This window comes from Sycon ciliatum, chromosome 3 (assembly GCF_964019385.1).
Source record: "Sycon ciliatum chromosome 3, ocSycCili1.1, whole genome shotgun sequence".
Lineage (NCBI taxonomy): Eukaryota > Metazoa > Porifera > Calcarea > Leucosolenida > Sycettidae > Sycon > Sycon ciliatum.
This window is the reverse complement of record NC_088645.1, coordinates 36,149,986-36,177,208: the sequence shown is the minus strand read 5'-3', so window position 1 is coordinate 36,177,208 and position 27,223 is coordinate 36,149,986. Positions and strand designations below refer to the sequence as shown.

Genomic DNA, 27,223 nt, shown 5'->3' with positions numbered 1-27,223 from the left:
GGAGAACCGCTAGCTCGCAGAATGCCGTTAGGTTGGACATGTATCGGAGCTGTATTGCACCATGATAATGGACCAATTCGCGCCAACAGTACCTACTGTGGCGTACAGCTGAACCCGCTTTACAACTGCTTGCAACGGTTCTGGGAAGTTGATCAAGGCGGCATCAGCCCTGAGCCCCCCCCCCCCCCCCCCCCCCCCTGGAACATGAAAGACCGCAGTGTGAAGGCTGAAGTTGAGCAGTCAATGCGGCAATTCGACGGGGCTGGGTACGAGATTCGACTGCCATGGAATGAGCGGAAGTCGCAACTGCCCGGCAACTACAGCATGGCGTTGAAGAGGTTACGCAACACGGAGAACCGGCTGAACCGTGATCCGTCTATTGCAGAGGCATACAGCAGCACAATCGAACAGTATGAAGCCAAGGGCTATGTGAGGCGACTGGCGACAACAGTTTCAGCGGAAAAGGCATGGTATTTGCCACATTTCCCTGTCATCCGGATGAATAAGAGTACAACTAAAGTTCGACTGGTGTTTGACGCGGCTGCAAGGTGCGATGGAGTGGCCTTAAACGACTGCATAGATCCGGGCCCTAAGTTGCAGCGAGAGCTATTGGATGTGCTGCTCAGATTTCGACGCAACCCCGTAGCCATCGTCTGTGATATTCGGGAGATGTATCTTCAGATTCGAATTCACCCCGAGGATCAACCGTACTTGCGTTTCCTGTGGCGACCACCGCAGAGTGATGCTCAACCGGACGTCTCTCAGTTTGAGCGGCTGGTCTTTGGCCTGAATGTTTCTCCGTTCGTCGCCCATCTTGTGACGCAGGAACATGCATCAAAGTATCTGTCGACTCACCCGCTAGGCGCCAATGGTGTGTTGAAGTCCACATACATGGACGATACTCTTGATTCAGTAGCCAACGACAAACTGGCAGTGCAAATGTACCAAGAGTTGTCACTGATCTGGGCTGCAGCCGGCATGAAGGCACGGAAATGGCTGAGTAAATCGCCTGCGGTTCTAGCTGAGATACCCGCGGAGGACCGGCTGTCTGCACTGGAGCTCAATGATGGAAGCCAGCCGACGATGAAAGCGCTCGGAGTCAGATGGGTAGCGCAACATGATGTGTTCCAATTCCAGCCTGCCTTCCAGGAAGTGAACAAGGTGACCAAACGCCAGGTGGTGAGTCAAATTGCCAAGCTGTTCGACCCGCTAGTATTTGTGGCACCATTTGTAACGGTCGGCAAGGTGTTAATTCAGGAGCTCTGGGCACTCGGCGTCGACTTGGACGATGAGGTGATAGGGCCATTAGCCGACAAGTTTCGACGGTGGTGCTCGGGAGCAACACAGCTGTCTGCCGTCAATATACCTCGTTGCCTGTTCCCTAGCGGGCCAGCCGGAGACAGCTCTATCCATGTGTTCGTAGATGTGTCAATGGTGGCGTATGGAGCTGTAGCGTACAGCCGGGACCTAAGCTCGGATTATACTGTACAGACTCGCCTGGTAGCTTCAACTAGCATTCCACGATTGGAGCTATTGGCTGCCATTCTCGGTTTGCATCGGGCCGAAACTGTGTGCCATGTGCTGGAGTGGCCAATGTCCGAGGTGACCTTCTGGAGCGACAGTGCTGATGTTCTCTGGTGGATCAGAAGTCCAAGCCATAACTTCAAGCCATTTGTAGCGCACCGTGTTGGAGAGATCCAGACGATGACACAACCGCAGCAATGGCATCATGTGCCATCAGGACAGAATCCGGCTGACCTCGCATCTCGTGGCACTTCGGCTGCGGAGCTAAGTAGTTGTACATTGCGGTGGGAGGGACCGCCCTTCCTGCACAACAAACCAGCGCAGTGGCTAGTGGGACCCGCCTCATTCTCACACGAGGCAGACCAAGAGACCAGGAAAGTGATGGCAAACTCGACTGCTAACGAGCAAGAAACCGTCACAGGTGACGGAAGGGAAGAAGGAAGACTTGCGCCACATCGTTTCTCCGGTTGGCTGTTTTACAAAAGAGTTTGGGCTTTGGTCAACCGCTTCCTTGACAACTGTCGCCGTGCCGAGAAGCGTAGCGGGGAGCTGACCGTAGCGGAGCTAAGTGAGGCTGAGAACGATATCATCCTGGAAGCTCAACACGAAGATTTCTAGGATGCTATTGAACCCTTACCGGCCAAGTCACATCTAGGAAAGCTGCAGCCTGTGATAGATGATGCTGGTCTCTTGAGAGCGTCCGGACGAACCCGACTGGCAGACAATTTGCCTTTCGATGTGCGCCATCCAATCTTATTGCCGCGCCGGCACCCCTTAACACGTCTCATCGTGAAAGACCACCATGAGATGCGGCAGCACGGTGGAACGAACGAGACTCTTGCCGCGATAACCACCCACTATTGGATTGAAGGCGCGAGTGAAATGATTCGCGAGTGGGAACGAGAATGCAATACATGCCCTAATCGCAAGGCGAAGCCAGTAGAACAAGTGATGGCCGACTTCCCTGCTATGCGGTTGAAAACTCCACTGCGCGCATTTGCCCTGTGTTCTTTGGACTATGGAGGGCCATTCTCGACCAAGCAAGGTCGAGGACGAGTTCAACAGAAGCGATACCTCTGCCTGTTCACCTGTCTGCTCTCCACCTGGAGATGAGCTATGCACTAGACACCGACTCATTTCTGAAAGCATTCACGCGGATGGTCGGCCGACGTGGACTGCCGTTAGAGATGTTGTCCGATAATGGCACAAACGTCGTGGGAGCCAACAAGGAATTGCTAGCCCTTGTGCAACAGCTCGACCAAGATGCCATCCAGCGGTCTCTGGCAAACCGAGGAGTGATGTGGCATTTCAATCCGCCATTGGCCCCACACCATGGAAGAGTCCACGAGGTCATGATTAAAGCAGCCAAGAAGGCATTGACTGCTATTCTCGGCAACTCTCCAGGCGTCTTAACTGATGAGCAGCTGACGACGGCCATTGTCGGACTTGAGGCGCTCCTCAATTCTCGGCCTCTGACATACCAGAGCGCCAGTGCGGACGACAACACCCCGCTTACCCCGTTACACTTTCTGACAGGACACGCTAACGAGCAGCCTGCACCTGCGAGCGTCGACACGACAGAGTTCAGCCCAGAGAAGAGATGGCGGTTAGTGCAGGACGTAATATGCCAAGTGTGGAAGCGCTGGCTACAGGAATGGGTTCCGACGCTTTTATGCTTGTCGCAAGTGGATCAAGATCAATCGGGACTTGGCTGTTGGAAATATGGTACTAGTTCTTCATCTCGACACGCCACGAGGGCACTGGCCATTGGGAAGAATCACGGCAGTCTTTCCTGAGCCAGATGGACATGTACGAGTGGCTAAGGTGCTTGTGGGCGGCAAGGAGAAGACACACCCTATCACACGACTATGTCCGCTTGGCTTGTGCTAAAGCCCCTGGTGTCACATTGGCTAGGTGACAACAACCCGCGGGAGGCGTTTGTGAAACTGATTTCAAGGAAAGTTTGATTCACTGTTTCTTGAATGTGTTCACATTGTTCATTTGCTGGATTTCTTCAACAGCTTTTTTGAATAATGCTTTTGTCGCTTTGGATATTTGTTTGTTGAGTTGCGATATGCTTTTCGATGTTACTTTTCAACATATCGGGAAGGGGAGAATGTTCAGGAGGTCGCACGTGTCACTGACATGCACTCTCGTTTTGTGTTACATGTAGCTGTGACTTTCGTTAGGGTTCACACTTTTATGTCACAGGCTTTGTCTTCACCTTCTTTCGCGCCTGCTGATGGAGTTCTTGGCATGCAAATGTTATAAGCTAGACGTTTTCACTGCAGTAATCAGTTTGCTATAGTAGGCTGTAGTGCTTACGAGTTCGGTGAAAGGCTTCAAGCAATTGCGGCTTGGAGCCAGAGTTTTCTAACAGAGTTCTCTTGATAGTCGCGAGCTGGTCCTTTGTGTGGTTTGGGTGTGTGCCGAGGCAGGAGCACGCCTCTACAGAACAGATAGTGTATTGTTGCAACACCTGCTCAAGAGAAGAAAAGCAGGGACCAGCAGCCTTTTCCATTCTTTTCAACTAGTTTTTCAAACTCTGTTGAAAATGTTTGCAGGTCTTTTTCTGACTCCTCTAGACCCGTTTTCTTTTCCTTCCACTGCACCCGCAATGCAACCGCCAATAGCTGTACTGACTGTACAGGCAGGCCCTGTTGCTGAGCATACAGTATAACATACTACAGCTGCAGTTAAATGGCTTTGTGCTCTTGTTGAGCTTTAGCGAGAGTGGGTTTTTTTCTTCTATTAGATTCCTAGCCACGACTAGTGACCGGAACGTACTTTGGTCTGTTTCGGCCATTTCTTGGCCTGGACACTTAACTAGGTCTAAGTCTAGAGCTCAGTACAAAAGGCATAGTAAAGGTATGGAAATATGCCAAGATCCAGATGCAAAACTGGAATAGATACTTGCTCCCAAGCAATGGGCAAAATACAATACCTGATAACATTGTTGTGATACTTTGCATTGTGTAAGACAGCGCCAGAAGATGTGAATGTAGTGAAATCTCTCGAGAGTGTCTCGAGGCTGTGATTGCTGACGGGAGTGCGTTGCTCTCTCTCCACTTGCATGGCCTTCTTTTCAAGTCGCAGTGGCAAAACAAGCAAGGACGCACCCCACTGAAGCCCGAAAGGCCATAAATTGTCGTAAGGAACTCGTCATCCCCAGACAGATACATCTCCCTTCCCATGCTGTGTTCAGCAAAGTCTCGACCTGTGGTCTGTAGCGGCCAAGTGCATTTTCAAGATTGGCTGCAAGATCCTTGGCAGTAAAGAAGCATACTGGAACTGTGTTTTGAGGGGCATTGGGGTCGGGTACATTCAAGATTTGGCAGCAGAATTTGAAACTACCACCACCATGGTCACACACCCACCCCCCCCCCCCTCCCAATTTCACCCCAATTTCATCACTTGGCATGCCATCATGCCAGGTCAGTGTCTCCGCAGACTTGTGCAGTTCAAGGAGACGTGTAATGCAGGACACAAGATCTTCAATGTACACCATTGGTGCAAGACAAACACTGCCACCTCGTGCAGCAAAGGGAATTAGTTCTGTTTTGAACTTTGGCAAGTCTTGAAGAGATTTGCAAACTGTGCGTTCAGACTCTATGCACACACCAAAAGAAACCAACCACTTCTGCAGTTTCCTGTGCCAGGGAAGGTGCAGGTCTGCTTTAATGGCCAGTGCCGGCAGTGCCAGGAGATGCACTGCTAGGTCGAAGACCAGCCTCAACTAGAAGGGCATCACTATCCCTTTCGCTCAATTTTCTTCAAAGTGGAAGCGAGTTGTGTTGTCGCCCCAGCAACACTGCCACACACAGTTTCTGGCTGTTTTTTGAGATATGAGATATGAGATATGATGCTCTTCTCTTCAGCGTACTGGGACTGGCATCTGTACTGTCCACCATGGGAATAGGTGTCCTAGTCCAAACCTGGGGCCTCCCACCTGTCCTGACCTCTAAACTGTCCTTGTTGGCTTCACCTCGAACAAGGTGCGCCAGCCCTGTCTCACACACATTACCACGTAGCTTGGATGGTGATGCCGTAAGCAAATCGGTAAAGGTAGAACTGGCTGTAATAGTAGGAGGTAGTGGTGTGGATGGTGTGTCTGTGGGTTGTAGGGACATTCTGCAACATGAGCACGAAAATGCTGTAGCTGTACTTGTTTCATGCATCCTACCCAGGTAGACTCATGAAAGTCGCACCGCAACACCATCTGACCAAGTATACCAGCCACAATACGGTGCGGAGAAAGTAACTGCTGTGCATGAAGTTCCTTCTTGCAGAGAGGGCAGTTGTTGTGCATAGCTAGCCGGAAGGAAATACATGGTTTGCAATACAAATGGCTGCAACATGGTGACTCCACTGCTTGCTTGGCAATGTGGAGACAAATTGCACACTTCACTTCGGCATACGGTTGTGCAAAGCGTTCCGGTGCTGGCTCAGCATCTGCCTATATCTAGGTGTAGCTATTGCAGAAATAGTGTGCAATGTTTCGTGAAGTGTTTGCTTGGCACATGTATGTGTTGTTTGTGCACAAGGCTCAGACAATGCATCTGCTTTGGCAGAAGAGCAGCTGGTACGGCAGGGTTCAGAAGAGGAGGCGTTTAGCAATCGCAAACCACCAATTTTTCTTTCTTTTTTCTGCCCCCTTGACATAGTTGGCTGAGCCTTGTACATAGCTCACAGCCAGAACATCAATGTGGAGACCATTCTTGCAGAGGTCCACAACCCACTGAGCCAGATAAAGGCTTGTTTTCTTCATAAGATCTGATAATCGTTCTATGCCAATTACTGCACATTTGTGGTGCGTGAGTATTGCTTTTGTCAAGCAATATGTCCAATTTTAATACAGCTTTGCTGCTTCTGGGTAATTGGAGACCCTATAAGTCGTGCCATGACTAGTTGAGGTGGCCACCAAAGTGACAGACACGCTGAAGGTTCTCCGAATGTTTATCCATAACATACAAACATCAGTAAAAAGTAGTGTTGAAACGAGCGTATCTATAACAAACGAGCGATCAGTTCCACTAACGAGCAACCTATCGAGCGAGCTAACGAGTTTCATTGATGTCAAATATGATTTTTTGGAACAAATTTGTTTCTAAGTTCGATTTTTTCAGCTGGTTCAAATTATCACCGCCGGCATTTGGGGTTGCTGCTGCTTCACTTCGGACTGCTGTTTGGTGTCGAGATGTCTTTTCAGCGCCGTCATCGAGTAGCCTTTGTAAGAATAGACCTTTTGCAAAGATTGCAAGTAGCCCTGATCTTCGCTGCATCGCGGGAGAAAACTTCCAAACGGCTGAGCGTAACTTTCACTCGAATGCAGAGGTGACTGAAGCATATCCTGCGACAGGTCAGCAGACGCGGAACAAGGCATCAGTAAAGTCCACCAAAGCTGTAACGACAACTGAAACAACTCAAGTGTCGTGCAGGCATACAGTCACTGTAACTGCGAGTGATTTCACTTTGCGTGGGACTGGACTCTCGATCGACCAGGGAGTCGTAAAATATGTTACGACTCCCCGGTCGACATGTACTGCCATGTGTACGGAGTACGGTGTTCATTAGTGCAAACGAGCTGGCCGCACAAACGAGCCGAGTTTCTGACGAGCGAGCTAACGAGTATCCGGTGAGATCGTTTCAACACTAGTAAAAAGAGTATGTACAGAAGGCCACTGCGGGCGGAAAAACGTAGCTGCGGGAGCTTCGCATCCGCCAAAAGGGGAAGATGGTGGGTAATGTCACAAGGAAAAACTGACGCCCGCGCCAGGAAAACTACGCCAACAGCACAAATCGTGGGCAAAGGGCACCTACTCAGCAACAGCAAAAGGGCTACGGCGTAGGAAACGAAAGATTCGAAGACAGCAACAAAGAAGCACGTCTGCTTCGTCCTAGAAAGAAAAAAACTTGGTTCTCCAAAGAGCTCTCGTGATGGCAAAATATTCCAGCGCGGTGGAGAAATCAGCTGTCCAAGGGACTTTTGAGCATTGAAATCGATGCAGAAAGCTGCAAACTGAGAACCACAGTTTGAACTTGAGAACGGGAAATCCCCGAAAATCACTCAACACTCGAGGTCTCGCTCCCGGATCGAAGTGGCAGGATTCTGCATGCATGTAACAGCCGTGCATATGCTGTCTGATGAATGTTTTCACACGAAACTCCGAGTAACAGCGGAAAGAGATTTGTTTGCTTCATTGCTGTGTAATCTTTGTTTATTTGAACAGATGTTGATGAATGTAGCTTGAACATTCATAAATGCACTGGCATGGCAACATGTGTAAACACACACCGGTCATACCAGTGTACATGCTCACCAGCATTTCGCAGTAATGGCACCGACTGTGAAGGTAAATTATTATTATAGATTTACACACATGCTTTGAAATTGGCCAAAAGGAGTGTGCATACCGGGCATTATAATGTAAATCGAAAAGGTGGTTCTCGACACGCCCTGTATGTAAACCCAGAATATTTATATTTGTATCTTACTCAATCTGCGGACAGAACTGTTTCGTCCTTTGTGGACGAATCAGCGCAGCACAGAGAAAATTAGGCCGAACCTGATAGAAATGAAGCCTTTAAACCAGGCCCGAATGTACCTTGCCAGAGTGCTCAAACTGACAAGTCAGTTAGCTCTGCGTAACGCAAACAACGAAGGCACTACCCCACACCAGAGTGCTCAACTGCTACAAGAGCTGGAGCGAAATGTGTGTGTTTGTATGTGCGTGTGTGTGTGTGTGTGTGTGTGTTTGTGTGTGTGGTCGTATGCACATGTGTGCATGTGTATGTATGAGTGCGTACGTGTACCTGCATGTATATGTGTTATTTTGTGGCAGATATCAACGAGTGTCTTCTGCCCTCGACGCCCTGTGAATATGAAAGGTGCATTAATGAGATTGGAAACTATACATGCTGCCAACCCGGGTATATCGCCAATAGGACAATGCTGAACAGTGCCGGGATTGAAGAATGTACAGGTTAGTAATGTGGATCTTCATGCAGTTTTAATTCTTGGGAGAAACAATACTTCCAGACAGACGAGTTACTCCCGCATGGATTATTTGAATGAACTAAAGGCACCTGTGTTTACATCTAGTTTTGAGTTGGGAGAACAATCATCAAGTAGAGAATGAAGTATGTATTTGCCAGGGGTGTTCCCCCCCCCCCCCCCCCCCGCCCCCCAGCGCTGGGTGAGAGTAAGCCCTGACAGACAGAAGAGATAGACTAATGGATGAAAAGTATTACTCCAGCGGAGGACGAAGATCAAATGACAAATTCAGTCTGTCATAGTGAGAACTAGAGGTGACATGACTGAGTTGATAAGTCGATTGGCCAGTTGATAAGGTTGAGTCGATATAAGGAAACCCCTTATCAACTCATACATATGAGAAAACGATACATGTGAAACCGCCTGCTCCCCCATTCCCCGCAACAACACGACGCTCTGACTCATTGAGCCACCAGTACGTACGACACACGTGACAAGAACCAAGACAGCAACAACGTGGACGAATCACACCACTCTCTCACTCCTGGACCTTACTGTCACAGCGCATACTCCACATAGTCTACGCATGCCCCAACAACCAGTAGACAAATGCTCTCAGGCGGATGGAAGCAGATTCCCACACTCAACAACACATACTCCTGCATGCACTACACATACCATTTATTTTTTTACTAAAAGCCATGTGGTGCACACAATGGGAACATTCAGCAGCCAGGGTGGTGGGGGCCAGGTGCGCTGTCGACCAACTAGTCTCGACATCGTCACGCTCTGGACGCACCAGATAAAATTTAATGGAAGTGTGAGGGAAAGAGAAAGAACAGGGGGAGCAGGAGGGGAGGGGTAAGATTGAGAAAGAGAGAGTACATGAGAGTGTGTAGTTCAGCAAGTTCATATCCGTCAAACATCACGCCCTTGACACCACTCCCAATATCTGGCACACACTGCACCACACCCATACGCACAGAAGACCATAATTATATATGACACTGAATTGTACAAAACGGCCAAGCTTGGCCACACCAAAACACGACACATTACTTGAACCATTTCCACCTAATTCTACTATTTTTTCCGCACACACAAATTAGGCTTGTACAAACACTGATTAATGATTTCCAAAACTTTTAACTGTTGGCCATTACCATGACGACCACGTCACAACACAGTAAAAGAAGTCGGAATACGAATTGCAACAATCAGGACTAGCTAGCAGATGATTTTACACTGAAGACTTCCTACTACGAAACCTATGCACAGCACCAACACTCTCACCGGCACTCTCACGACCGCTCTCCTCGTCGCTCTCCACTCATTTGCTCCCTTTGCTGCCTTCATACATCGTTGAGTACTCTCTTTGTTTCTTCTCCTTCAGCTCAAGCATGCCCGAAAAGCAGCAGTTTTCTAGGCACCGTCACTGACATAACCAATGTTTTGAAGAGATTGACCTGCCATCCAGGATTGGCCTTGGAGCCGGGTGTACCTGCAATCCAGTACTGCGACGATCAACACCTCTGGCCAGTTTGCGTTGGTAAGTGTCTGACAAAGGTAGCATTCATTGATGGTTTCATTCCACGTAGAGTAACGATGCCATAGAGCACTGTGTATTTCTATTTTCTCCTCAGCTTCTTGTTCATAAGCTGTTAACGGAGACTCCCTCGATTTATGCTAAGGCCTGTGGAGAATCCATAAATGCAAAAACAAATACAAATGGCCCAATATCTGAGAAAATCGACCTTCCGCTATTTTGGTGAAAATGACTTTTTCATTGTAAAATGATTTCTGACCTGTGTAGAGTAGTTTGACAACGTTTCACGGATTTCAGAGCAATATTCACCATGTAGCAATGCATTTTATGAGTAGGAGTCAGATTTTGGATTTGCACATCTTAACATTGATTTGAAAACTCAGTATGGTTGGTACTACTGTTTGTTTCCAATTTGTTACAATAACAGAAAACAGTACAGGACTACAATAGAGTGTATAAGCACTTCTTTTCCAGCTTTCACTCTGTTGGTAGGGTAGCTGCGACAGCAGCAACGGCAGTAGGAGCGGGGCAGGTGATGTCTCTGTTCTCCTCCTGACAGTGCTGACGAACCTGCTTGAAAAGGTAGTCGGCACGAGCGTGTGACATCCCGGCTGGTTGCAGGGCAGGTGGAAGGACTTCCGTCTTCAATGTGCTGATGTCAGCATCCGGCTTGATAATCGACAAGGTCTTGTCAGCCTCCGTCGATGATCCAGACATCTCCACCATCCCAGGCTTGTCAGCTGAGAAGTGGAAATTCTGGTATTTCGTGATGTTTTTCACGGGCTTGAAAACAGTGGAAAGGTATGCATCCCACTGTCTCCAATCCTATGAAAACAAAACGGCCTTGTTGAAGGCTGCTGATTTATCTGTTGCATCAGCTAGCTGCTGAAGTGTATCGACGTCGGACTTCCTGTAAGTCTGCTTCAGCAGCCCAAAGCCGCCATCGACAAAGCATCGAGTGTGCCCAACGCGCATGAAGCACAGATCGATGGATTCGTTGAGCCCCACAATGACTCGCCAGCAGAGGTACCCAACGACTGTTTTGTTTTTGTTTTGTCCGCAGCAATTGTCGGCGTGCAGACCGATGTCGTGTGCGCCCTTGGCATGCTGCCGAAGATGGAAATGGAGGAGTGAGACCACTGAGTTTGGCCCATGGCATTTGCTGCCATCAACTCCGATGGTCTCATTTTCGCTAAAAAAATAGTTGTGCTGTGCTGGCACAGCCTCCGCTGCAACACCAAAAATCTGGATCCGGCGCGGAAATTTGAAATACAATGCACCTACTTCCCGGGCATGGTGTGGAATGTGCGCCTAATGAAGGACACAAGATCTTCAATGTACACCATCGGTGCAGAACAAACACTGCCACCTCGTGCAGCAAAAGGAATTAGTTCTGTTTTGAACTTTGGCAAGTCTTGAAGGGACTTGCAAACTGTGCATTCAAACTCCATGCGTACACCAAAAGAAAATAACCACTTCTGCAGTTTCCTGTGCCAGGGAAGGTCTGCTTTAATGGCCAGTGTCGGCAGTGCCAGGAGATGTACTGCTAGGTCGAAGACCAGCCTCAACCAGAAGGGCATCACTATCCCTTTCGCTCAATTTTCTTCAAAGTGGAAGCGAGGTGTGTTGTCGCCCCAGCAACACTGCCACACACACAGTTTCTTGCTGTTTTTGAGATAATTATGATGCTCTTCTCTTCAGCGTACTGGGACTGGCATCTGTACTGTCCACAATGGAAATGGGTGTCCAAAGTCCAAGCCTGGGGCCTCCCACCTGTCCTGACCTCTAAACTGTCCTTGTTGGCTTCACCTCGAACAAGGTGCGCCAGCCCTGTGTCACACACTTTACCACGCAGCTTGGATGGTGATGCCGTAAGCTAATCGGTAAAGGCAGTACTGGCTGTAATAGTAGGAGGTAGTGGTGTGGATGGCGTGTGTCTGTGGGTTGTAGGGACATTCTGTAACATGAGCACGAAGATGCTGTAGCTGTACTTGCTTCATGCATCCTACCCAAGTAGACAAGGCTCAGACAAGGCTCAGACAATGCCTCTGTTTTGGCAGAAGAGCAGCTGGTACTGCAGGGTTCAGAAGAGGAGGCGTTTAGCAATCGCAAACCACCAATTTTTTCTTTCTTTTTTCTGCCCCCTTGACATAGTTGGCTGAGCCTTGTACATAGCTCACAGCCAGTACATCAATGTAGAGACCATTCCTGCAGAGGTCCACAGCCCACTGAGCCATATAAAGGCTTGTTTTCTTCATAAGATCTAGTCGTTCTAATCGTTCTATGACAATTGCTGCACATTTGTGGTGGGTGAGTATTGCTTTTGTCAAGCAATATGTCCAATTTTAATACAGCTTTGACTGCTTCTGGGTAATTGGAGACCCTATAAGTCGTACCATGCCTAGTTGAGGTGGCCATCAAAGCGAAACACACGCTGAAGGTTCTCCAAATGTTTATCCATAACATACGAACATCAGTAAAAAGAGTACGTACAGAAGGCCACTGCGGGCGGAAGAACGTAGCTGCGGGAGCTTCGCATCCACCAAAAGGGGAAGATGGTGGGTAATGTCACAAGGAAAAACTGACGCAATGGTTCAGGAAAACTACGCCAACAGCACAAATCGTGGGCAAAGGGCACCTACTGAGCAACAGCAAAAGGGCTACGGCGTAGGAAACAAAAGATTCGAAGACAGCAACAAAGAAGCACGTCTGCTTCGTCCTAGAAAGAACAAAATTGGTTCTCCAAGGAGCTCTCGTGATGGCGAAATATTCCAGCGCGGTGGAGAAATCAGTTGTCCAAGGGACTTTTGAGTATTGAAATCGATGCAGAAAGCTGCAAACTGAGAACCTCAGTTTGAACTTGAGAACGGGAAATCCCTGAAAATCACTCAACAGTCGAGTTCTCTCTCCCGGATCGAAGTGGCAGGATTCTGTACGCATGTAACAGACGTGCATATGCTGTCTGATGAATGTTTTCACACGAAAATCCGAGTAACAGCAGAAAGAGATTATTTTGTTTGCTTCATTGCTGTGTAATCTTTGTATATTTGAACAGATGTTGATGAATGTAGCTTGAATATTCATAAATGCACTGGCATGGCAACATGTGTAAACACACACCGGTCATACCAGTGTACATGCCCACCAGCATTTCGCAGTAATGGCACCGACTGTGAAGGTAAATAATTATTATAGATTTACACACATGCTTTGAAATTGGCCAAAAGGAGTGTGCATGCCGGGCATTAAAAGATGTAAATCGAAAAGGTGGTTTTCGACTCGCCCTGTATGTAAACCCAGAATATTTATATTCGTATCTTACTCAATCTGCGAGAATGAAATTGAAGACACCACTGCAGCTGTACTTATGGTTGATAAATATGGTGGTAAAGACACACCTGGCAATATGGCGGTAAACACACGCCTGCCCACACACGCTCTCTAGGCTGCAAAGTTCTGGCACAGAGCTCTCCTTCTCACCATTTATCAACCATAAGTACAGCTGCAGTGGTGACTTCAATTTCATTCTCCCGAGTCAAGCTCCGTATGAAGAAATCCAAGAAGAAGATTGCCTGATGAGTCCAGCGGGGACGAAACGTACGTCGCAATCGAGCTATGTCGTTGCTGTGTCATCATCTATGTGCCATGCGCTACTTGATGTACCAGCCTGCTATGCCGGATACCGCCAGCCATGCATCGACCAGGCGCCAGGCGCGAACTGATGGTGGTGGTGGTGAGAAGGAGAGCTCTGTGCCAGAACTTTGCAGTCTTTGCAGTCTAGAGAGCGTGTGTGGGCAGGCGTGTGTTTACCGCCATATTGCCAGGTGTGTCTTTACCACCATATTTATCAACCTTACTCAATCTGTGGACAGAACTGTTTCGTCCTTTGTGGAAGAATCAGCGCAGCACAGAGAAAATGAGGCCGAACCTGATAGAAATGAAGCCAAGTTTAAACCAGACCCGAATGTACCTTGCCAGAGTGCTCAAACTGACAAGTCAGTTAGCTCTGCGTAACGCAAACAACAAAGGCACTACCCCACACCAGAGTGCTCAACTGCTACAAGAGCTGGAGCAAAATGTGTGTGTGTATATGTGTGTGTGTGTGTGTGTGTGTGTATGTGTGTGTGTGTGTGTGTGTGTGTGTGTGTGTGTGTGTGTGTGTGTGTGTGTGTGTGTGTGTGTCCCATATGGTGCAGTGGTATGTGCAGCGATTTCCAATCGATAGGTTGCGGGTTCGAGTCCCGACGATTATGGTCACACACGTCTTTCTTCTCTTTCTCAGACTCTTCCTGACTTTTCTTTCATTCTCCTGGGTGGTTACCAACAGCCAGTGCATGCCGGAGTATGTGGTGTGATGTGTGTGCGGGGAAAAAAAATGAAAAGACCAAAAATAGGGATTCACTGGCCAGAAAAATCACTTCAAATAGCTGTATGGTGTAGACCAGGCTGAATAGTGACGGTCAATTCTTCAGCCTTGCAAGCTGTTGAATGGTGCAATCCCAGCACAAGTTGCTATGGCTTCTGCCGTAGCATTGCTATCATCGCCTCCGGCGATGGGCGTCAAAGGTCAAAAGGTGTGTGTGTGTGTGTGTGTGTGTGTGTGTGTGTGTGTGTGTGTGTGTGTGTGTGTGTGTGTGTGTGTGTGTGTGTGTGTGTGTGTGTGTGTGTGTGTGTGTGTGTGTGTGTGTGTGTGTGTGTGTGTGTGTGTGTGTGTGTGTGTGTGTGTGTGTGTGTGTGTGTGTGTGTGTGTGTGTGTGTGTGTGTGTGTGTGTGTGTGTGTGTGTGTGTGTGTGTGTGTGTGTGTGTGTGTGTGTGTGTGTGTGTGTGTGTGTGTGTGTGTGTGTGTGTGTGTGTGTGTGTGTGTGTGTGTGTGTGTGTGTGTGTGTGTGTGTGTGTGTGTGTGTGTGTGTGTGTGTGTGTGTGTGTGTGTGTGTGTGTGTGTGTGTGTGTGTGTGTGTGTGTGTGTGTGTGTGTGTGTGTGTGTGTGTGTGTGTGTGTGTGTGTGTGTGTGTGTGTGTGTGTGTGTGTGTGTGTGTGTGTGTGTGTGTGTGTGTGTGTGTGTGTGTGTGTGTGTGTGTGTGTGTGTGTGTGTGTGTGTGTGTGTGTGTGTGTGTGTGTGTGTGTGTGTGTGTGTGTGTGTGTGTGTGTGTGTGTGTGTGTGTGTGTGTGTGTGTGTGTGTGTGTGTGTGTGTGTGTGTGTGTGTGTGTGTGTGTGTGTGTGTGTGTGTGTGTGTGTGTGTGTGTGTGTGTGTGTGTGTGTGTGTGTGTGTGTGTGTGTGTGTGTGTGTGTGTGTGTGTGTGTGTGTGTGTGTGTGTGTGTGTGTGTGTGTGTGTGTGTGTGTGTGTGTGTGTGTGTGTGTGTGTGTGTGTGTGTGTGTGTGTGTGTGTGTGTGTGTGTGTGTGTGTGTGTGTGTGTGTGTGTGTGTGCATGTGTATGTATGTTTGTGTACGTGTACGTGCATGTATGTGTGTTATTTAGTGGCAGATATCAACGAGTGTCTTCTGCCCTCACCGCCCTGTGAATATGAAAGGTGCATTAATGAGATTGGAAAGTATACATGCTGCCAACGCGGGTATATCGCCAATAGGACAATGCTGAACAGTGCCGGGATTGAAGAATGTACAGGTTAGTACTGTGGATCTTCATGCAGCTTTAATTCTTGTGACTACTCGATGAGGTGTTTTAAATGGACCGATGCACCTGTATTTACAAGTCACTGAGCTCTGCGTAACGCAAACAGCAAAGGCACTACCTCACACAAGCGTGCTTTAAAACTGCTACAAAAGCAGAAGCGAAATACTCAATCTGCGGACAGAACTGTTTCTTCCTTTGTGGAGCACAGATGATTATTTCTTTATATTTCTTTACGTTCGTCAGCCGTGGTTGGCTTTCACCCCCTCCCTTCCGATAAATGCCATATAGGATGTTGAATAAGTTAACAAGAGAGCTTGGAAGCTCAGCCCCCCCCCCCCCACCGCAATGCGTTTTGCCTTGTTGACCTTGACAAAAAAAGCATAACAAAATAGTAAATTATCGTATCCGTTCCCGAAGGGAACTCACGACGGCCGATAAACCCTAGCGGCAGATGCAGCGCCTAACGGTAAACATAGGGATGTTATAAATTTTCTTATACATTTTCTTATAAATTTCTCCTACTTTTTTTTCAAGACATAACCTGGGATTCAAACCCGAACTAGGGCCCTGCATGCATTCCCCGATACACTTTGCATACATACTAATTCTTCCAAGTTGCTTCACGTTATGATCTTGCATTTGAAAGCCCTATTTGAATATTTTGGCCAGCCGTCTTTGATGGTACGGTACGGTAGGGAGGGCTCGAATATGCTTGCGCATATTTTCGCATATTTTGGTCCTTTTGACACAAGGTCGCATAAAGTAGCAAATCTAGCATATTGTACCGAATGTAGCATATTTTGCTACAAGGAGCAAAGAATTCGCATAATTATAGGGCTGATTGCGGAAATGGACAAGGAAACTTACCACGGCACGCTCGGTCAGGGAACACTTCCAACCTTAGCCCGGAAGGAAAAATGCTCATCCAAACACGGGGCGAAAATTTGACCCGAGAAGAGAGTGTCTGCAAATCAAGGTCGCATAAAGTAGCAAATCTAGCATATTGTACCAAATGTAGCATATTTTGCTACAAGGAGCAAAGAATTCGCATAATTATCACTGATATCAGTTCATATTTCGAGCATATTTCGCGCATATTTCCAGCATATTTTTCTGCTTTTGTGTGTTTTCGAAGCATATTTTGAAGCAAGTGGCCAATATGCGAAAAACATAATATGCAAAATTGTTGAGCATATTTGGGCCCTCCCTACGGTATGGTACGGGACAGGTACGGTCGAGGGTAATACGACACCGTCTACCGCCTTGATGAAAAAAAAGCATAGGGATGTTATAAAACTTTCAATTCTCCTATTTTTTCACGGCATAACCTGGGATTCGCACCGTGGCCACACTATTGTCCTACATGATTTTCCCGGCACACTTTGCATTCATACTCATTCTTCCAAGTTGCTTCACGTTATGATCTTGCGTTTGAAAGCCCTATTTGAATATTGTGGCCAGCTGTTTGTTGCCAGCTGTTTGTGGCCGGCTGTTTGTGGCCAACTAGCTGTCTTTGACGGTACGTACGGTACGTGGGGGTTGATACTCTTGGTAAAATGTGTAGGGCATTGAAACACTCTCGCAGGAACGTATTGATTGCGTACCGTATTTTCCGGAGTATAGTGCGCACTTTGGATGTGCTATTTTAGGCCCTAAATTGCAGGTGCGCACTATGCTCCGAATATGAAATGCATGTTCTTCAATGAAGATAGAAGTGCGCACCCCCAATGAAGATTGGGGGTGCGCGTTATACTAAAGGTGCGCACTATACTCCGAAAAATACGGTATGGTACGAAATTCCGCTCGAGTATTATTTGCGCCCGTTGTATTTTGTTCTTATCTTGTAGAGTCCGATGTCAGATGTGGTAATTATATGGTCTAAGTGTATATGCGAGTATGGTGTAATGTGTGACGCTTATGGTATGTAGTGCATGCAAAAGTACGTGCTGTCAGAGTGTGAGAATCTGCTTCCGTCTGTGTGAGGGGGACTGTCAAGTGAATGTCCTGCATGCGCAGCGCTAGTTTTGGTCTGGGAGTGAGAGTCATGTGTGATTCGTCCGTGGTCTGGTTGTCTTGGTCTTAGTCATGTACTCTCTATGCATTGGTCGCTGAATGGTCATCCCGATTTGGCGTCACTTTATCACTGCTTGTTCTTTGTTGTTTCTTCGTGTCTTCTCCCTTCGCCTTTTTGTTTGGGTTATGCATTTCCTTTCTCCTCCTGTGCCCTCGTCGTTAATTGTCAATAAGAAATGATATGGAATGAGACGCACAATCAAGAGTTTGCTTTGCTGTACGGCGGGGGCCTGTGGGAGAAGGTAACAACACACCAGTGGTGGTTTGATCTATGCTTATACTGCAGATATTGATGAATGCGATGGGCCCACGAGCAGCAACTGCAGCCTGGCATCAACGTCATGCTTCAACACTCCCGGCTCCTTCGCGTGCTGTAGTCCTGGCTACCAACCATTCCAATCAGCTTGCGCCAGTAAGTAGCTACAGTCCATACATTGGAAACTAGCACCCTAACTTTTTGGTGTCTCTCTCACGTAGTTGTAGATATCGTAAAACAACAGTACATCCTGCATTGTGTGACCTGTGCAATTACTCCTTGCCGCATTTGAGGCCAGAAAAGTCCAAGAACAGGGAAATAGAAATTCAGCCAGGTTTTACAAAATTAGGACAGGTATGCCCTGGCAAAATGTATGGAGAAGCAGATCCGAAACCCAATTTTTTGGAGATTTAAAGTGGGCTTTTGATCCTCAAATCGACCCAAATACGACTTTCAAAAGCCAGCGGGACAGTTTCCGATGAATGGACTGTAGTACCCTTGGACATCTCGTATCCGGGCACCTTGGAACTGGGCACTGCCCGTATGTCAGATTTGCCTGCACGTCAGGACAATCCCACCTGCCGCGCATCATGCTACTACTACAAGCTTTGAAGCTATTTGGCATGTATTGCACTTGTCCAAGATTTAAAAAAATCCATCGATTCTGAACGTGTGAACTGCAGAGGTTGGCAAGGACAAGACTTTTAAAAAGGAGCATGTGGATGCACACCATTGAGGAAAAATTCGAGAACAATGCACTTTTGTCATAGCAACTCGGGTTGAAGGTGGCAGGTGCATTGACTTGCCCACATGTGAGAAGTCCGGATAAGAGATGTTTGAGTGTAATTTACCGGGGAAATTGTCGAAGTAGTGATTCCCAAACCTACCTACTGAATTAATGTATAGTCCGGGCGTAATAAATAATTTCACGGTCTGCGTGAGACACGGCTAGGAAGCCGAGTTTTCCGGGCATAGCGGCTTCATTCGTACTTTAATTCCCGTAGCTATGCAGAGGACGTTACTTCAGTAACGTCTGGCGCTAGCCAGGGTCCACACAGCTTTAATTTGGTATTTGTGTGTTTGTTTGTTTGTGTCACGCCTGGCGCTATCCGTATCTGACGGCAAAAAAGCATAGGATGTTATAAATTTTTCAATTCTCCTATTTTTTCAGGCATATCCTGGGATTCGAACCCGCACTATCGCCCTACATGCATTCCCCCCATACACTTCGCATTCATACCCATTCTTCCAAGTTGCTTCACGTTATTATCTTGCGTTTGAAAGCCCTATTTGAATATTGCGGGCAGCTGTATGTGGCCAGCTGTGTTTGATGGTACGGTACGGTACGGGAGACGGTGTCGTATTACCCTCGATCGTACCTGTCCCGTACCTATCCCCTACCGTACCGTGCCATCAAAGACGGCTGGCCACAATGCATATTCAAATAGGGCTTTCAAATGCAAGATCACAATGTGAAACAACTTGGAAGAATTAGTATGTATGCGAAGTGTATCGGGGGATGCATGCAGGGCGCGCGATAGTGCGGGTTCGAATCCCAGGTTATGTCTTAAAAAAAAGGATTTTTTTAAAAGAATTTTTAACATCCCTATGCTTTTTTTTGTCTAGGTCATCAAGGCAAAAAAGCATAGCGTAGGGCCCTGAGCTTCCAAGCTCTCTCGTTCCCATAGCTATGCAGAAGACTTTACTTCAGTAACGTCTGGCGCTAGCCAGGGTCCACACAGCTTTAATTCCCATAGCTATGCAGAAGACGTTACTTCAGTAACGTCTGGCGCTAGCCAGGGTCCACACAGCTTTAATTTGGTGTTTGTGTGTTTGGGTGTTTGTGTCACGCCTGGCGCTATCCCGTATCTGTCCCGTACCGTACCGTACCACCAAACACAGCTGGCCACATACAGCTGGCCGCAATATTCAAATAGTGCTTTCAAACGCAAGATCATAACGTGAAGCAGCTTGGAAGAATGAGTATGAATGCGAAGTGTATGTGGGAATGCATGTAGAGCGATAGTGTGGGTTCGAATCCCAGGTAATGCCTGAAAAAATAGGAGAATTGAAAAATTTATAACATCCCTGTTCTTTTTTTGCCATCATCAAGGTGGTAGACGGTGTCGTATTACCCTCGACCGTATCTGTCCCGTACACGTACCTGTCCCGTACCGTACCGTACAATCAAAGATGGCTGGCCACAATGCATATTCAAATAGGGCTTTCAAATACAAGATCATAACGTGAAGCAACTTGGAAGAATTAGTATGTATGCGAAGTGCATCGGGGGATGCATGCAGGGCGATAGTGCGGGTTCGAATCCCAGGTTATGTTTAAAAGCAAAAAGTAGAAATTTATAAGAATTTATAACATCCCTATGCTTTTTTTGTCTACGTCATCAAGGCAAAAAAGCATAGCGTAGTGCCCCGAGCTTCCAAGCTCTCGCGTTTGGTGTTTGTTTGTTTGTTTGTGTGTTTGTGTCACGCCTGGCGCAATCCCGTATCTGTCCCGTACCGTACCATCAAAGACAGCTGGCAACGTACAGCTGGCCGCAATATTCAAATAGGGCTTTCAAACGCAAGATCATAACGTGAAGCAACTTGGAAGAAAGAGTATGAATGCGAAGTGTATGGGGGAATGCATGTAGGGCGATAGTGCTGGTTCGAATCCCAGGTAATGCCTGAAAAAATTGGAGAATTATTGAAAAATTTATAACATCCCTATTTTTCACCGTCATCAAGGCGGTAGACGGTGGCGTATTACCCCCGACAAGAGTTCATAACCCCCAAGAGTGTGCAACTCCTGATCAGTTCCTGTATGGGAGCCCACTCGGAGGAATTCCTTCATTGCGTCATTTTTGGTGCAGTGCGATGAGTCACGTCGATGAATTCTTCTTAAAGGTACAGTCAAACCAGGATGCTTCTTCAGGGTAAACTGCCTAAACTTCCATTCTGATCTACGTCTGAGCCTCACGAAGTAAAACAAAGCACACAGACAAAACTATTTTTCGATGCCAATGCATGGTGCAGCCTGTGGCTCTTCATCGCCTTCGTCTTTCGCCATTGCAGTCAGTCTCTTCAAGAACTATTTCATCCCCGGGCCTTCGGCATATTTCCGGTGCTTTCCTCGAAGATGATTTCAAATGATTGAGGAACTTGAGAATACGTCGAAGGATCATTTTTTGGCTGAGTTGCAAAGCTATCAGAATGTTTGTCCTCAACGGCAATGCAATATTTTATAGCAGCGTCCTCACTTCTTCTTGTCGCAATTTCCATGGATTCTTGGAGAAAGAGTTTGTTTTTGAGAAAGTACGACTTGTACGTCCGAAATGTCTTCAAAATGTCGAGGCTACAACCCTGAGTTAGCCTAACTTAGGAGCGGTCCCGAGTATAGTTTCCAGAAATCTCAAGGAGCCCAAATTTTCCCCCGGATGACAAGTTGCGCATGACGTAATGTAGGAATTTCGCCGAGCGCTGGGTCTATGTCTGTTGCACAATCTTGGGGGTTATGAACTCTTGCCCTCGACCGTACCTGTCCCGTACCTATCCCGTACCCGTCCCGTACCGTACCGTACAATCAAAGACTGCTGGCCACAATGCATATTCAAATAGGGCTTTCAAATGCAAGATCATAACGTGAAGCAACTTGGAAGAATTAGTATGTATGCGAAGTGTATTGGGGGATGCATGCAGGGGGGTAGTGCGGGTTCGAATCCCTGGTTATGTCTAAAACACATAAAGTAGAAACTGATACACTAATAATCTACGTGGAGATAAAAGTTTAATAATAGCTATGAAAAGTATGAATGCCGCAGACATCACCACGCAACATGACAATTTGTTCAAGGTTTGGTTTTGTGTGTTTCCAAAATCGATTTTTACGCTCCGATCATCAGTGGAAATACGGAACTAAAGAGATAAAGGGAAAAACAAAGGTTAAAAATCCAAAGAAGTGTGACACATGACAGGTAACTTGTGGTAAGTATTACAAAAAGTGAGAACTAAAATAAAGAGTAAGTGTGACAAACGGGCATGAACAGTGCAGAAACAACTCATGAACACGGGGTGCAAACTCACGAAAATAACCTTAGTGCTAAAACATGTTCTTTTCCCTTACACAAATCGGGCTGATGCGTACGAATACAAACAGCTTCAAGGACTTTCAACTGCTGGACATAACGGGCACGACACAGTACAGAGAAGTGGGAATCATCATACACACTCAAACAATCGGGACGATTTTGGATTTTTAACCTTTGTTTTTCCCTTGATCTTTTTAGTTCCGTATTTCCACTGATGATAACCTAATTTTTGGATTTTAACCTTTGTTTGTCCCTTGATCTCTTTCGTTCCGTATTTCCACTGATGATCGGAGCGTGAAAATCGATGTTGGAAACACACAAAACCAAACCTTGAACAAATTGTCATGTTCCGTGGTGATGTCTGCGGCATTCATACTTTTCATAGCTATTAGAAACTTATAAGAATTTATAACATCCCTATGCTTTTTTTGTCTAGGTCAGCAAGGCAAAAAAGCATAGCGTAGGGCCCTGAGCTTCCAAGCTCTCTCGTTACCAGGGGACCTTGTAGTGATTGCTGAACCTTCCTGCTTTTAAAACATATTGTCTGGGCATGGTGGCTTCACTCTAGCCTTTATCTGCCATGACTGCCATGACTAGCTTCATCGCTACGGTCCTTTAACCCAGCGTCTGCTCCAGAGCCGGGTCAGCCGTTTCGGCGACCCAGTTGGGTTTGGGCCCGCATGGGAAAAAAACACCGGGGGTCACTTGTGACCCGGTTGGGACTCAATCAGGACGTCCTAATGCTCTCTGATGTACAATAGCCGCGATTGAGTCTTGTACCCGGGACTGACCCGGTTGCAAGAGTTATGCCAGGTAGATCTACACGTGTACCCGGTTGGTTTGAAAACCTAAAGCAGACACTCTAACCCACTGTTGTGTGAGGATGTGTGGATAACAATGAACCTCTCAGTACAGGTCTACCCGGTTTTTTTTTAAACCAAAATACCAAAAGCGTCAAAATGCGAAAATTTGCATGAAACTACTTCCTCCGTTAACAAAAACTTCGTGATGGATTTTGATGGATATGAAAACGCTTAGAACAGGTCAAGAACAGTTTGTATCGACTGCAAATCACTGGACGAAGGTGATTCAGCCTATGTACAGCGTCTTTACAAGAGAAACTGTTGGCGGAATGAGCAGAGAGTTCAGTTTGCGTCGCTTTCACTTGACTCATTTTTGACCCTGCGTCGCTGTCGTCATCTGCTGCACGCGAGTCGTCATCTGCTGCACGCGAGTCGTCATCTCTCTCGAATCATTGTTCAGCTCGTCTCGGCCTTGGCTCGGCTTCTTTGATCACACTCCGCTGACCTTCATGTCGCCGTCGTTCAAGTAAGTAGTTGGCTTTCGAGCTGCGTGATCCGCCGCGATGGCGATTCCTCGTTTCCACCAGGGGGTCGTAAAAATATTTTTGACGGCCAAAAGTTTCATTTCGAGATCGGCCAAAGTTTCACACCGGCCAAAATTTGTTGATTTACAGTATGGTTTTTTCGTACAAATTTTTGCACTTATAGCTATCATGAAAACAACAGTTCATCCTGCATTGTGTGGAACGTGCAATTATTCCTAACCAAATTTGATACCAGAAAAGTCAAAGGACACAGGGCATTACAAAATCAGCCTGGTTTTACCAAAATTTGGAAAGGTACTCCATGGCAAAATGTGTGGAGAAGCGGATTCCAAACACGGATTTTTGTGCCTCGATTCTGTCAAAATTGGGCTTTCAAGAGCCAACGAGACTGGCTCAGGTGAATGGACTGCTGCGTCGTTGATCCCGAGAGCAGATCAGATGTACACTTCACCTCATACTTGTCCAAGTGAATGTGCGGTGCTCTTTAACCCAAGCATCACCCATCTTCAAGTTTACTCATGGCTTTACCAACGATGTCATGGCTTTACCAACGATGTGCACATTCTACTGTTTGTGTACTGTCGTTCTGCAGGAGAGTACAGAGGCAATCTTCTGATACTTGATCCAGTCAATTATCCGGCAATGAATTTTTCCAGGGCCGCTTCACTATGTTCTCAGCTAGGGTTAGCGATACCAAGTAGAACGGAGGAAAAAGATATGATTGTCCAGGCAACCAGAGATTTGATAATCAGTGACTTTGTGTGGTTCCGGATGTTTGCCGAGCCATTCGGGCTGGGACAGGTATTCCTTGCCCAAACTAATGCGTCCCGCGAAGATTTGCATAATGTTGCCTGTGCAAGTAAGTATGGCGTGCTATGCGCCAACGCTATGTGTTATATGCTACATGTGTGCCGGCAGGCGATGTAACCATGTTCGGATAGAGCTCAGGCATATAGCTCCTGCAGAGCCAGCACAATCCGGTCAAGGCACCAGCAAATGGCCATCATCCAGTGCTGCGGAATGAAATCCAGTCATGTCACTCAGATCTGCACCTTCTTTTGCAGCCCAGTGTTGTCAGGTCTAGGGCTGGGCAACGCCCCGGCGCGTACCTGAGTGCCGCGGCTGGATTTCATTCAGCAGTGCTGTAGCACAGCAGTCAGACCTCGCTTATCCGGTCCTCTTTTATCCGGACCCCTCGCCATCCGGAAGAAAATCGTTGGCTACCGATTTACAGCATATACCATGCATGCATACATACATCACGTGTGTTCGATTACCCGGTTCCATCGCCTATCCGGATATTTTTTTGTGGAAAACGGATATTTGCGTTTATGCGAGGTCTGACTATATTATCGTCAAAATAGGTGAAAGGGCATGTATGGGGTTGCCGATGGCACAAAGTTCTCACACTGCAGATCTATGAGTAGGCAAACATTTGGTAGCCATGTGTTAGGAAAAGATCATGTTTCCCGGATCACACAACATCGCATACAACAAAATACAACAGTGATATTAGATGTTTGCACTTGACCCTACAAGATCACACAACACTTGAAGATTTCAGCAGCGAAACAGTTCACCAGAAACACTCCACAATTGCAAGTAGTTCCTGTCATCCTTTGGAACAAAGCGAGACTTGACAGGAGTAAAACAAAATTTATGGAGCCCGGTTGGTGAACTGTCTTTGTCTTCTGCAAGCGTCATTTGGTGGTTTTGGGTAAAATGAAAATGCTATTACTCCTACTGTATAATATAGTGTAAATATACACAGACCGAACAAAGATGTCAGCAACGATTTAACAAATACAATATCAACACCATCCTCACGTTGACAGTCAACGAGAGAACAGACACTTAGCATCATATGTGTGTTGGATTCTGTTCCGCTGGGATGTTATGACTTTCCCCTGGGCGTTCGTGAAAAACAGAGAGCAGCTGCGATTTACCCCCCCCCCCTCCTCCCATGAGTCTGTTTGCCACCCAGGTCTAGTGTGAAACCCAGGTACACAGACGTGCTGCGTACCGTGCGTGTCAAGTCAATAATATAATGACCTCCAAAGTACAAATACCACACAGAGAGTAGTATGAATATGATCCTTGCCCTGCATGGTATCATCCAGGACATTTGCATTGCAACAAGCTAATCACAGCCATAACCGGTCCACTCTTGCCTGCACAGCTGTAGAACTGTACCAATACAGTCGTCCTTCTTTAATCCATCACTTTACAAACCGGCAGCACCCTCTATGAACCAGCACAATTTTCAGTAGCCAAATAATGGCAAAATATATTCGCCCAAAAATGGCTTCTTCATGCAAATTGCAGCAGTAAATCAGATTTGTTTATCCTGCACACTCGCTAATCCAGCTCAATTTCTGAAGCACAAATGGTGCCGGATTATAAGGGACCAGTATCGTTCAAAAACATAATAAAGTACGTCGACGACAGTGTCCCGTCTGGCTAGAGTCTCCCACCTTGGTTTTACACTCAGGGGATGGAAAGCGGTATGGCTGAGCTCAACTAACTGTGTTTTGTGCGATGTGAGAACCCTAGTGTTTTAAGGTCACACCGGGTGTGTGTGTGTGTGTGTGTGTGTGTGTGTATGTGTGTGTGTGTGTGTGTATGAGTGTGTGTATGTGTGTGTGTGTATTTGTGTGTGTGTGTTTGTGTGCGTGTGTGTGTGTGTGCGTGTGTGTGTGTGTGTGTGTGTGTGTGTGTGTGTATGTGTGTGTGTGTGTGTGTGTGTGTGTGTGCGTGCGTGTGGGTGTGTGGGGGGGGGGGGGGGTGCGCGGATGTATGTGTGTGTGTGTGTGTGTGTATGTGTGTGTGTGTGTATGTGTGTGTGTGTGTGCATGTGTGTGGTGTGTGTGTGTGTGCGCGGGTGTGTGTGTGTGTGTGTGTGTGTGTGTGTGTGTGTGTGTGTGTGCGTGCGTGTGTGTGTGTGTGTGTGTTTGTGTGCATGTGTGCGCGTGCATGTGTATAGCAAGGTATGTGTTCTTTGACCAATAGACGGTATGCAATTGCACCATCAGTTAACTTGCTGTGGCAAAGTCAAGACGGACTCGCTGCACATCACTGCACCCCCCCCCCCCCCTCTCCCTCCCCCCCCCCCCCTTCCACTGGCACTACCTACTCACATTGTATATTTTGCACCCAGTAGAAATTCACTTGGCCCGCAATAAAAAATCCGCCATTAAATCATCCGCATTCAACCGCTATAGGCAGGACACAACGGACACAAAACGACGACATGGTGGGGCGCTCTCGCGGCACTTTAAGGCGCGGGTCGAAATAAACTCTGCTGCTCTCTCTCTCTCTCTCTCTCTGCTCTCCTGTTGCAGGATATACTGGATGCGCATCTGGTTGTGGCCAGAATGAACACTGCTCCAAGGACGGGTCGTGTGAATGTACTTTGCCCTACTATAGAGCTGACAACGGGTCGTGCCAACGTAAGGTTTAGTGCTTCCCTGCCTCGATGACATTTTGCCAGAGCATATTAAAATTTAATATCTTATCATCGCTTGTGTTATCATACTGGTGTTGTTACATGTTCTTGTTCTTTCAGGCATACAGCAAAACCTGTAACTAAAGACCACCCTGGTTAGCGACCAGCCTGGTACTACAGGGCACTTTGCCAGGCATGGACGGCGTCACATTCATAATTATACAGCATCTGTGTTTAGCGACCACCTGCTCTTAACGACCGTTTCTCCATGCACCCACAGTTCTACACAGACACTGTGGGACCTGGTTCTAAAGACCA

At 47.2% G+C, this 27,223-nt stretch overlaps 1 protein-coding gene and 1 long non-coding RNA gene across 2 annotated transcripts in view; both read left to right on the top strand.

Moving 5' to 3' along the window:
- Positions 1-13,250, top strand: part of LOC135813031 (fibrillin-1-like) — a 37,644-nt gene extending 24,394 nt beyond the window's left edge. The window contains exons 6-9 of the mRNA XM_065326250.1: positions 7,755-7,877; positions 8,367-8,507; positions 9,912-10,067; positions 13,120-13,250. Coding sequence (XP_065182322.1) covers positions 7,755-7,877; positions 8,367-8,507; positions 9,912-10,067; positions 13,120-13,250 — 551 coding nt within the window. The remainder of the gene's footprint in view (positions 1-7,754; positions 7,878-8,366; positions 8,508-9,911; positions 10,068-13,119) is intronic.
- A 2,325-nt stretch (positions 13,251-15,575) lies between these two features.
- On the top strand, positions 15,576-26,911 carry LOC135812727 (uncharacterized). The gene is made up of 4 exons (XR_010552937.1): positions 15,576-15,690; positions 18,059-18,184; positions 24,053-24,319; positions 26,802-26,911. It is a non-coding gene; the product is annotated as an uncharacterized LOC135812727 (long non-coding RNA).
- Positions 26,912-27,223: the final 312 nt, after the last annotated feature.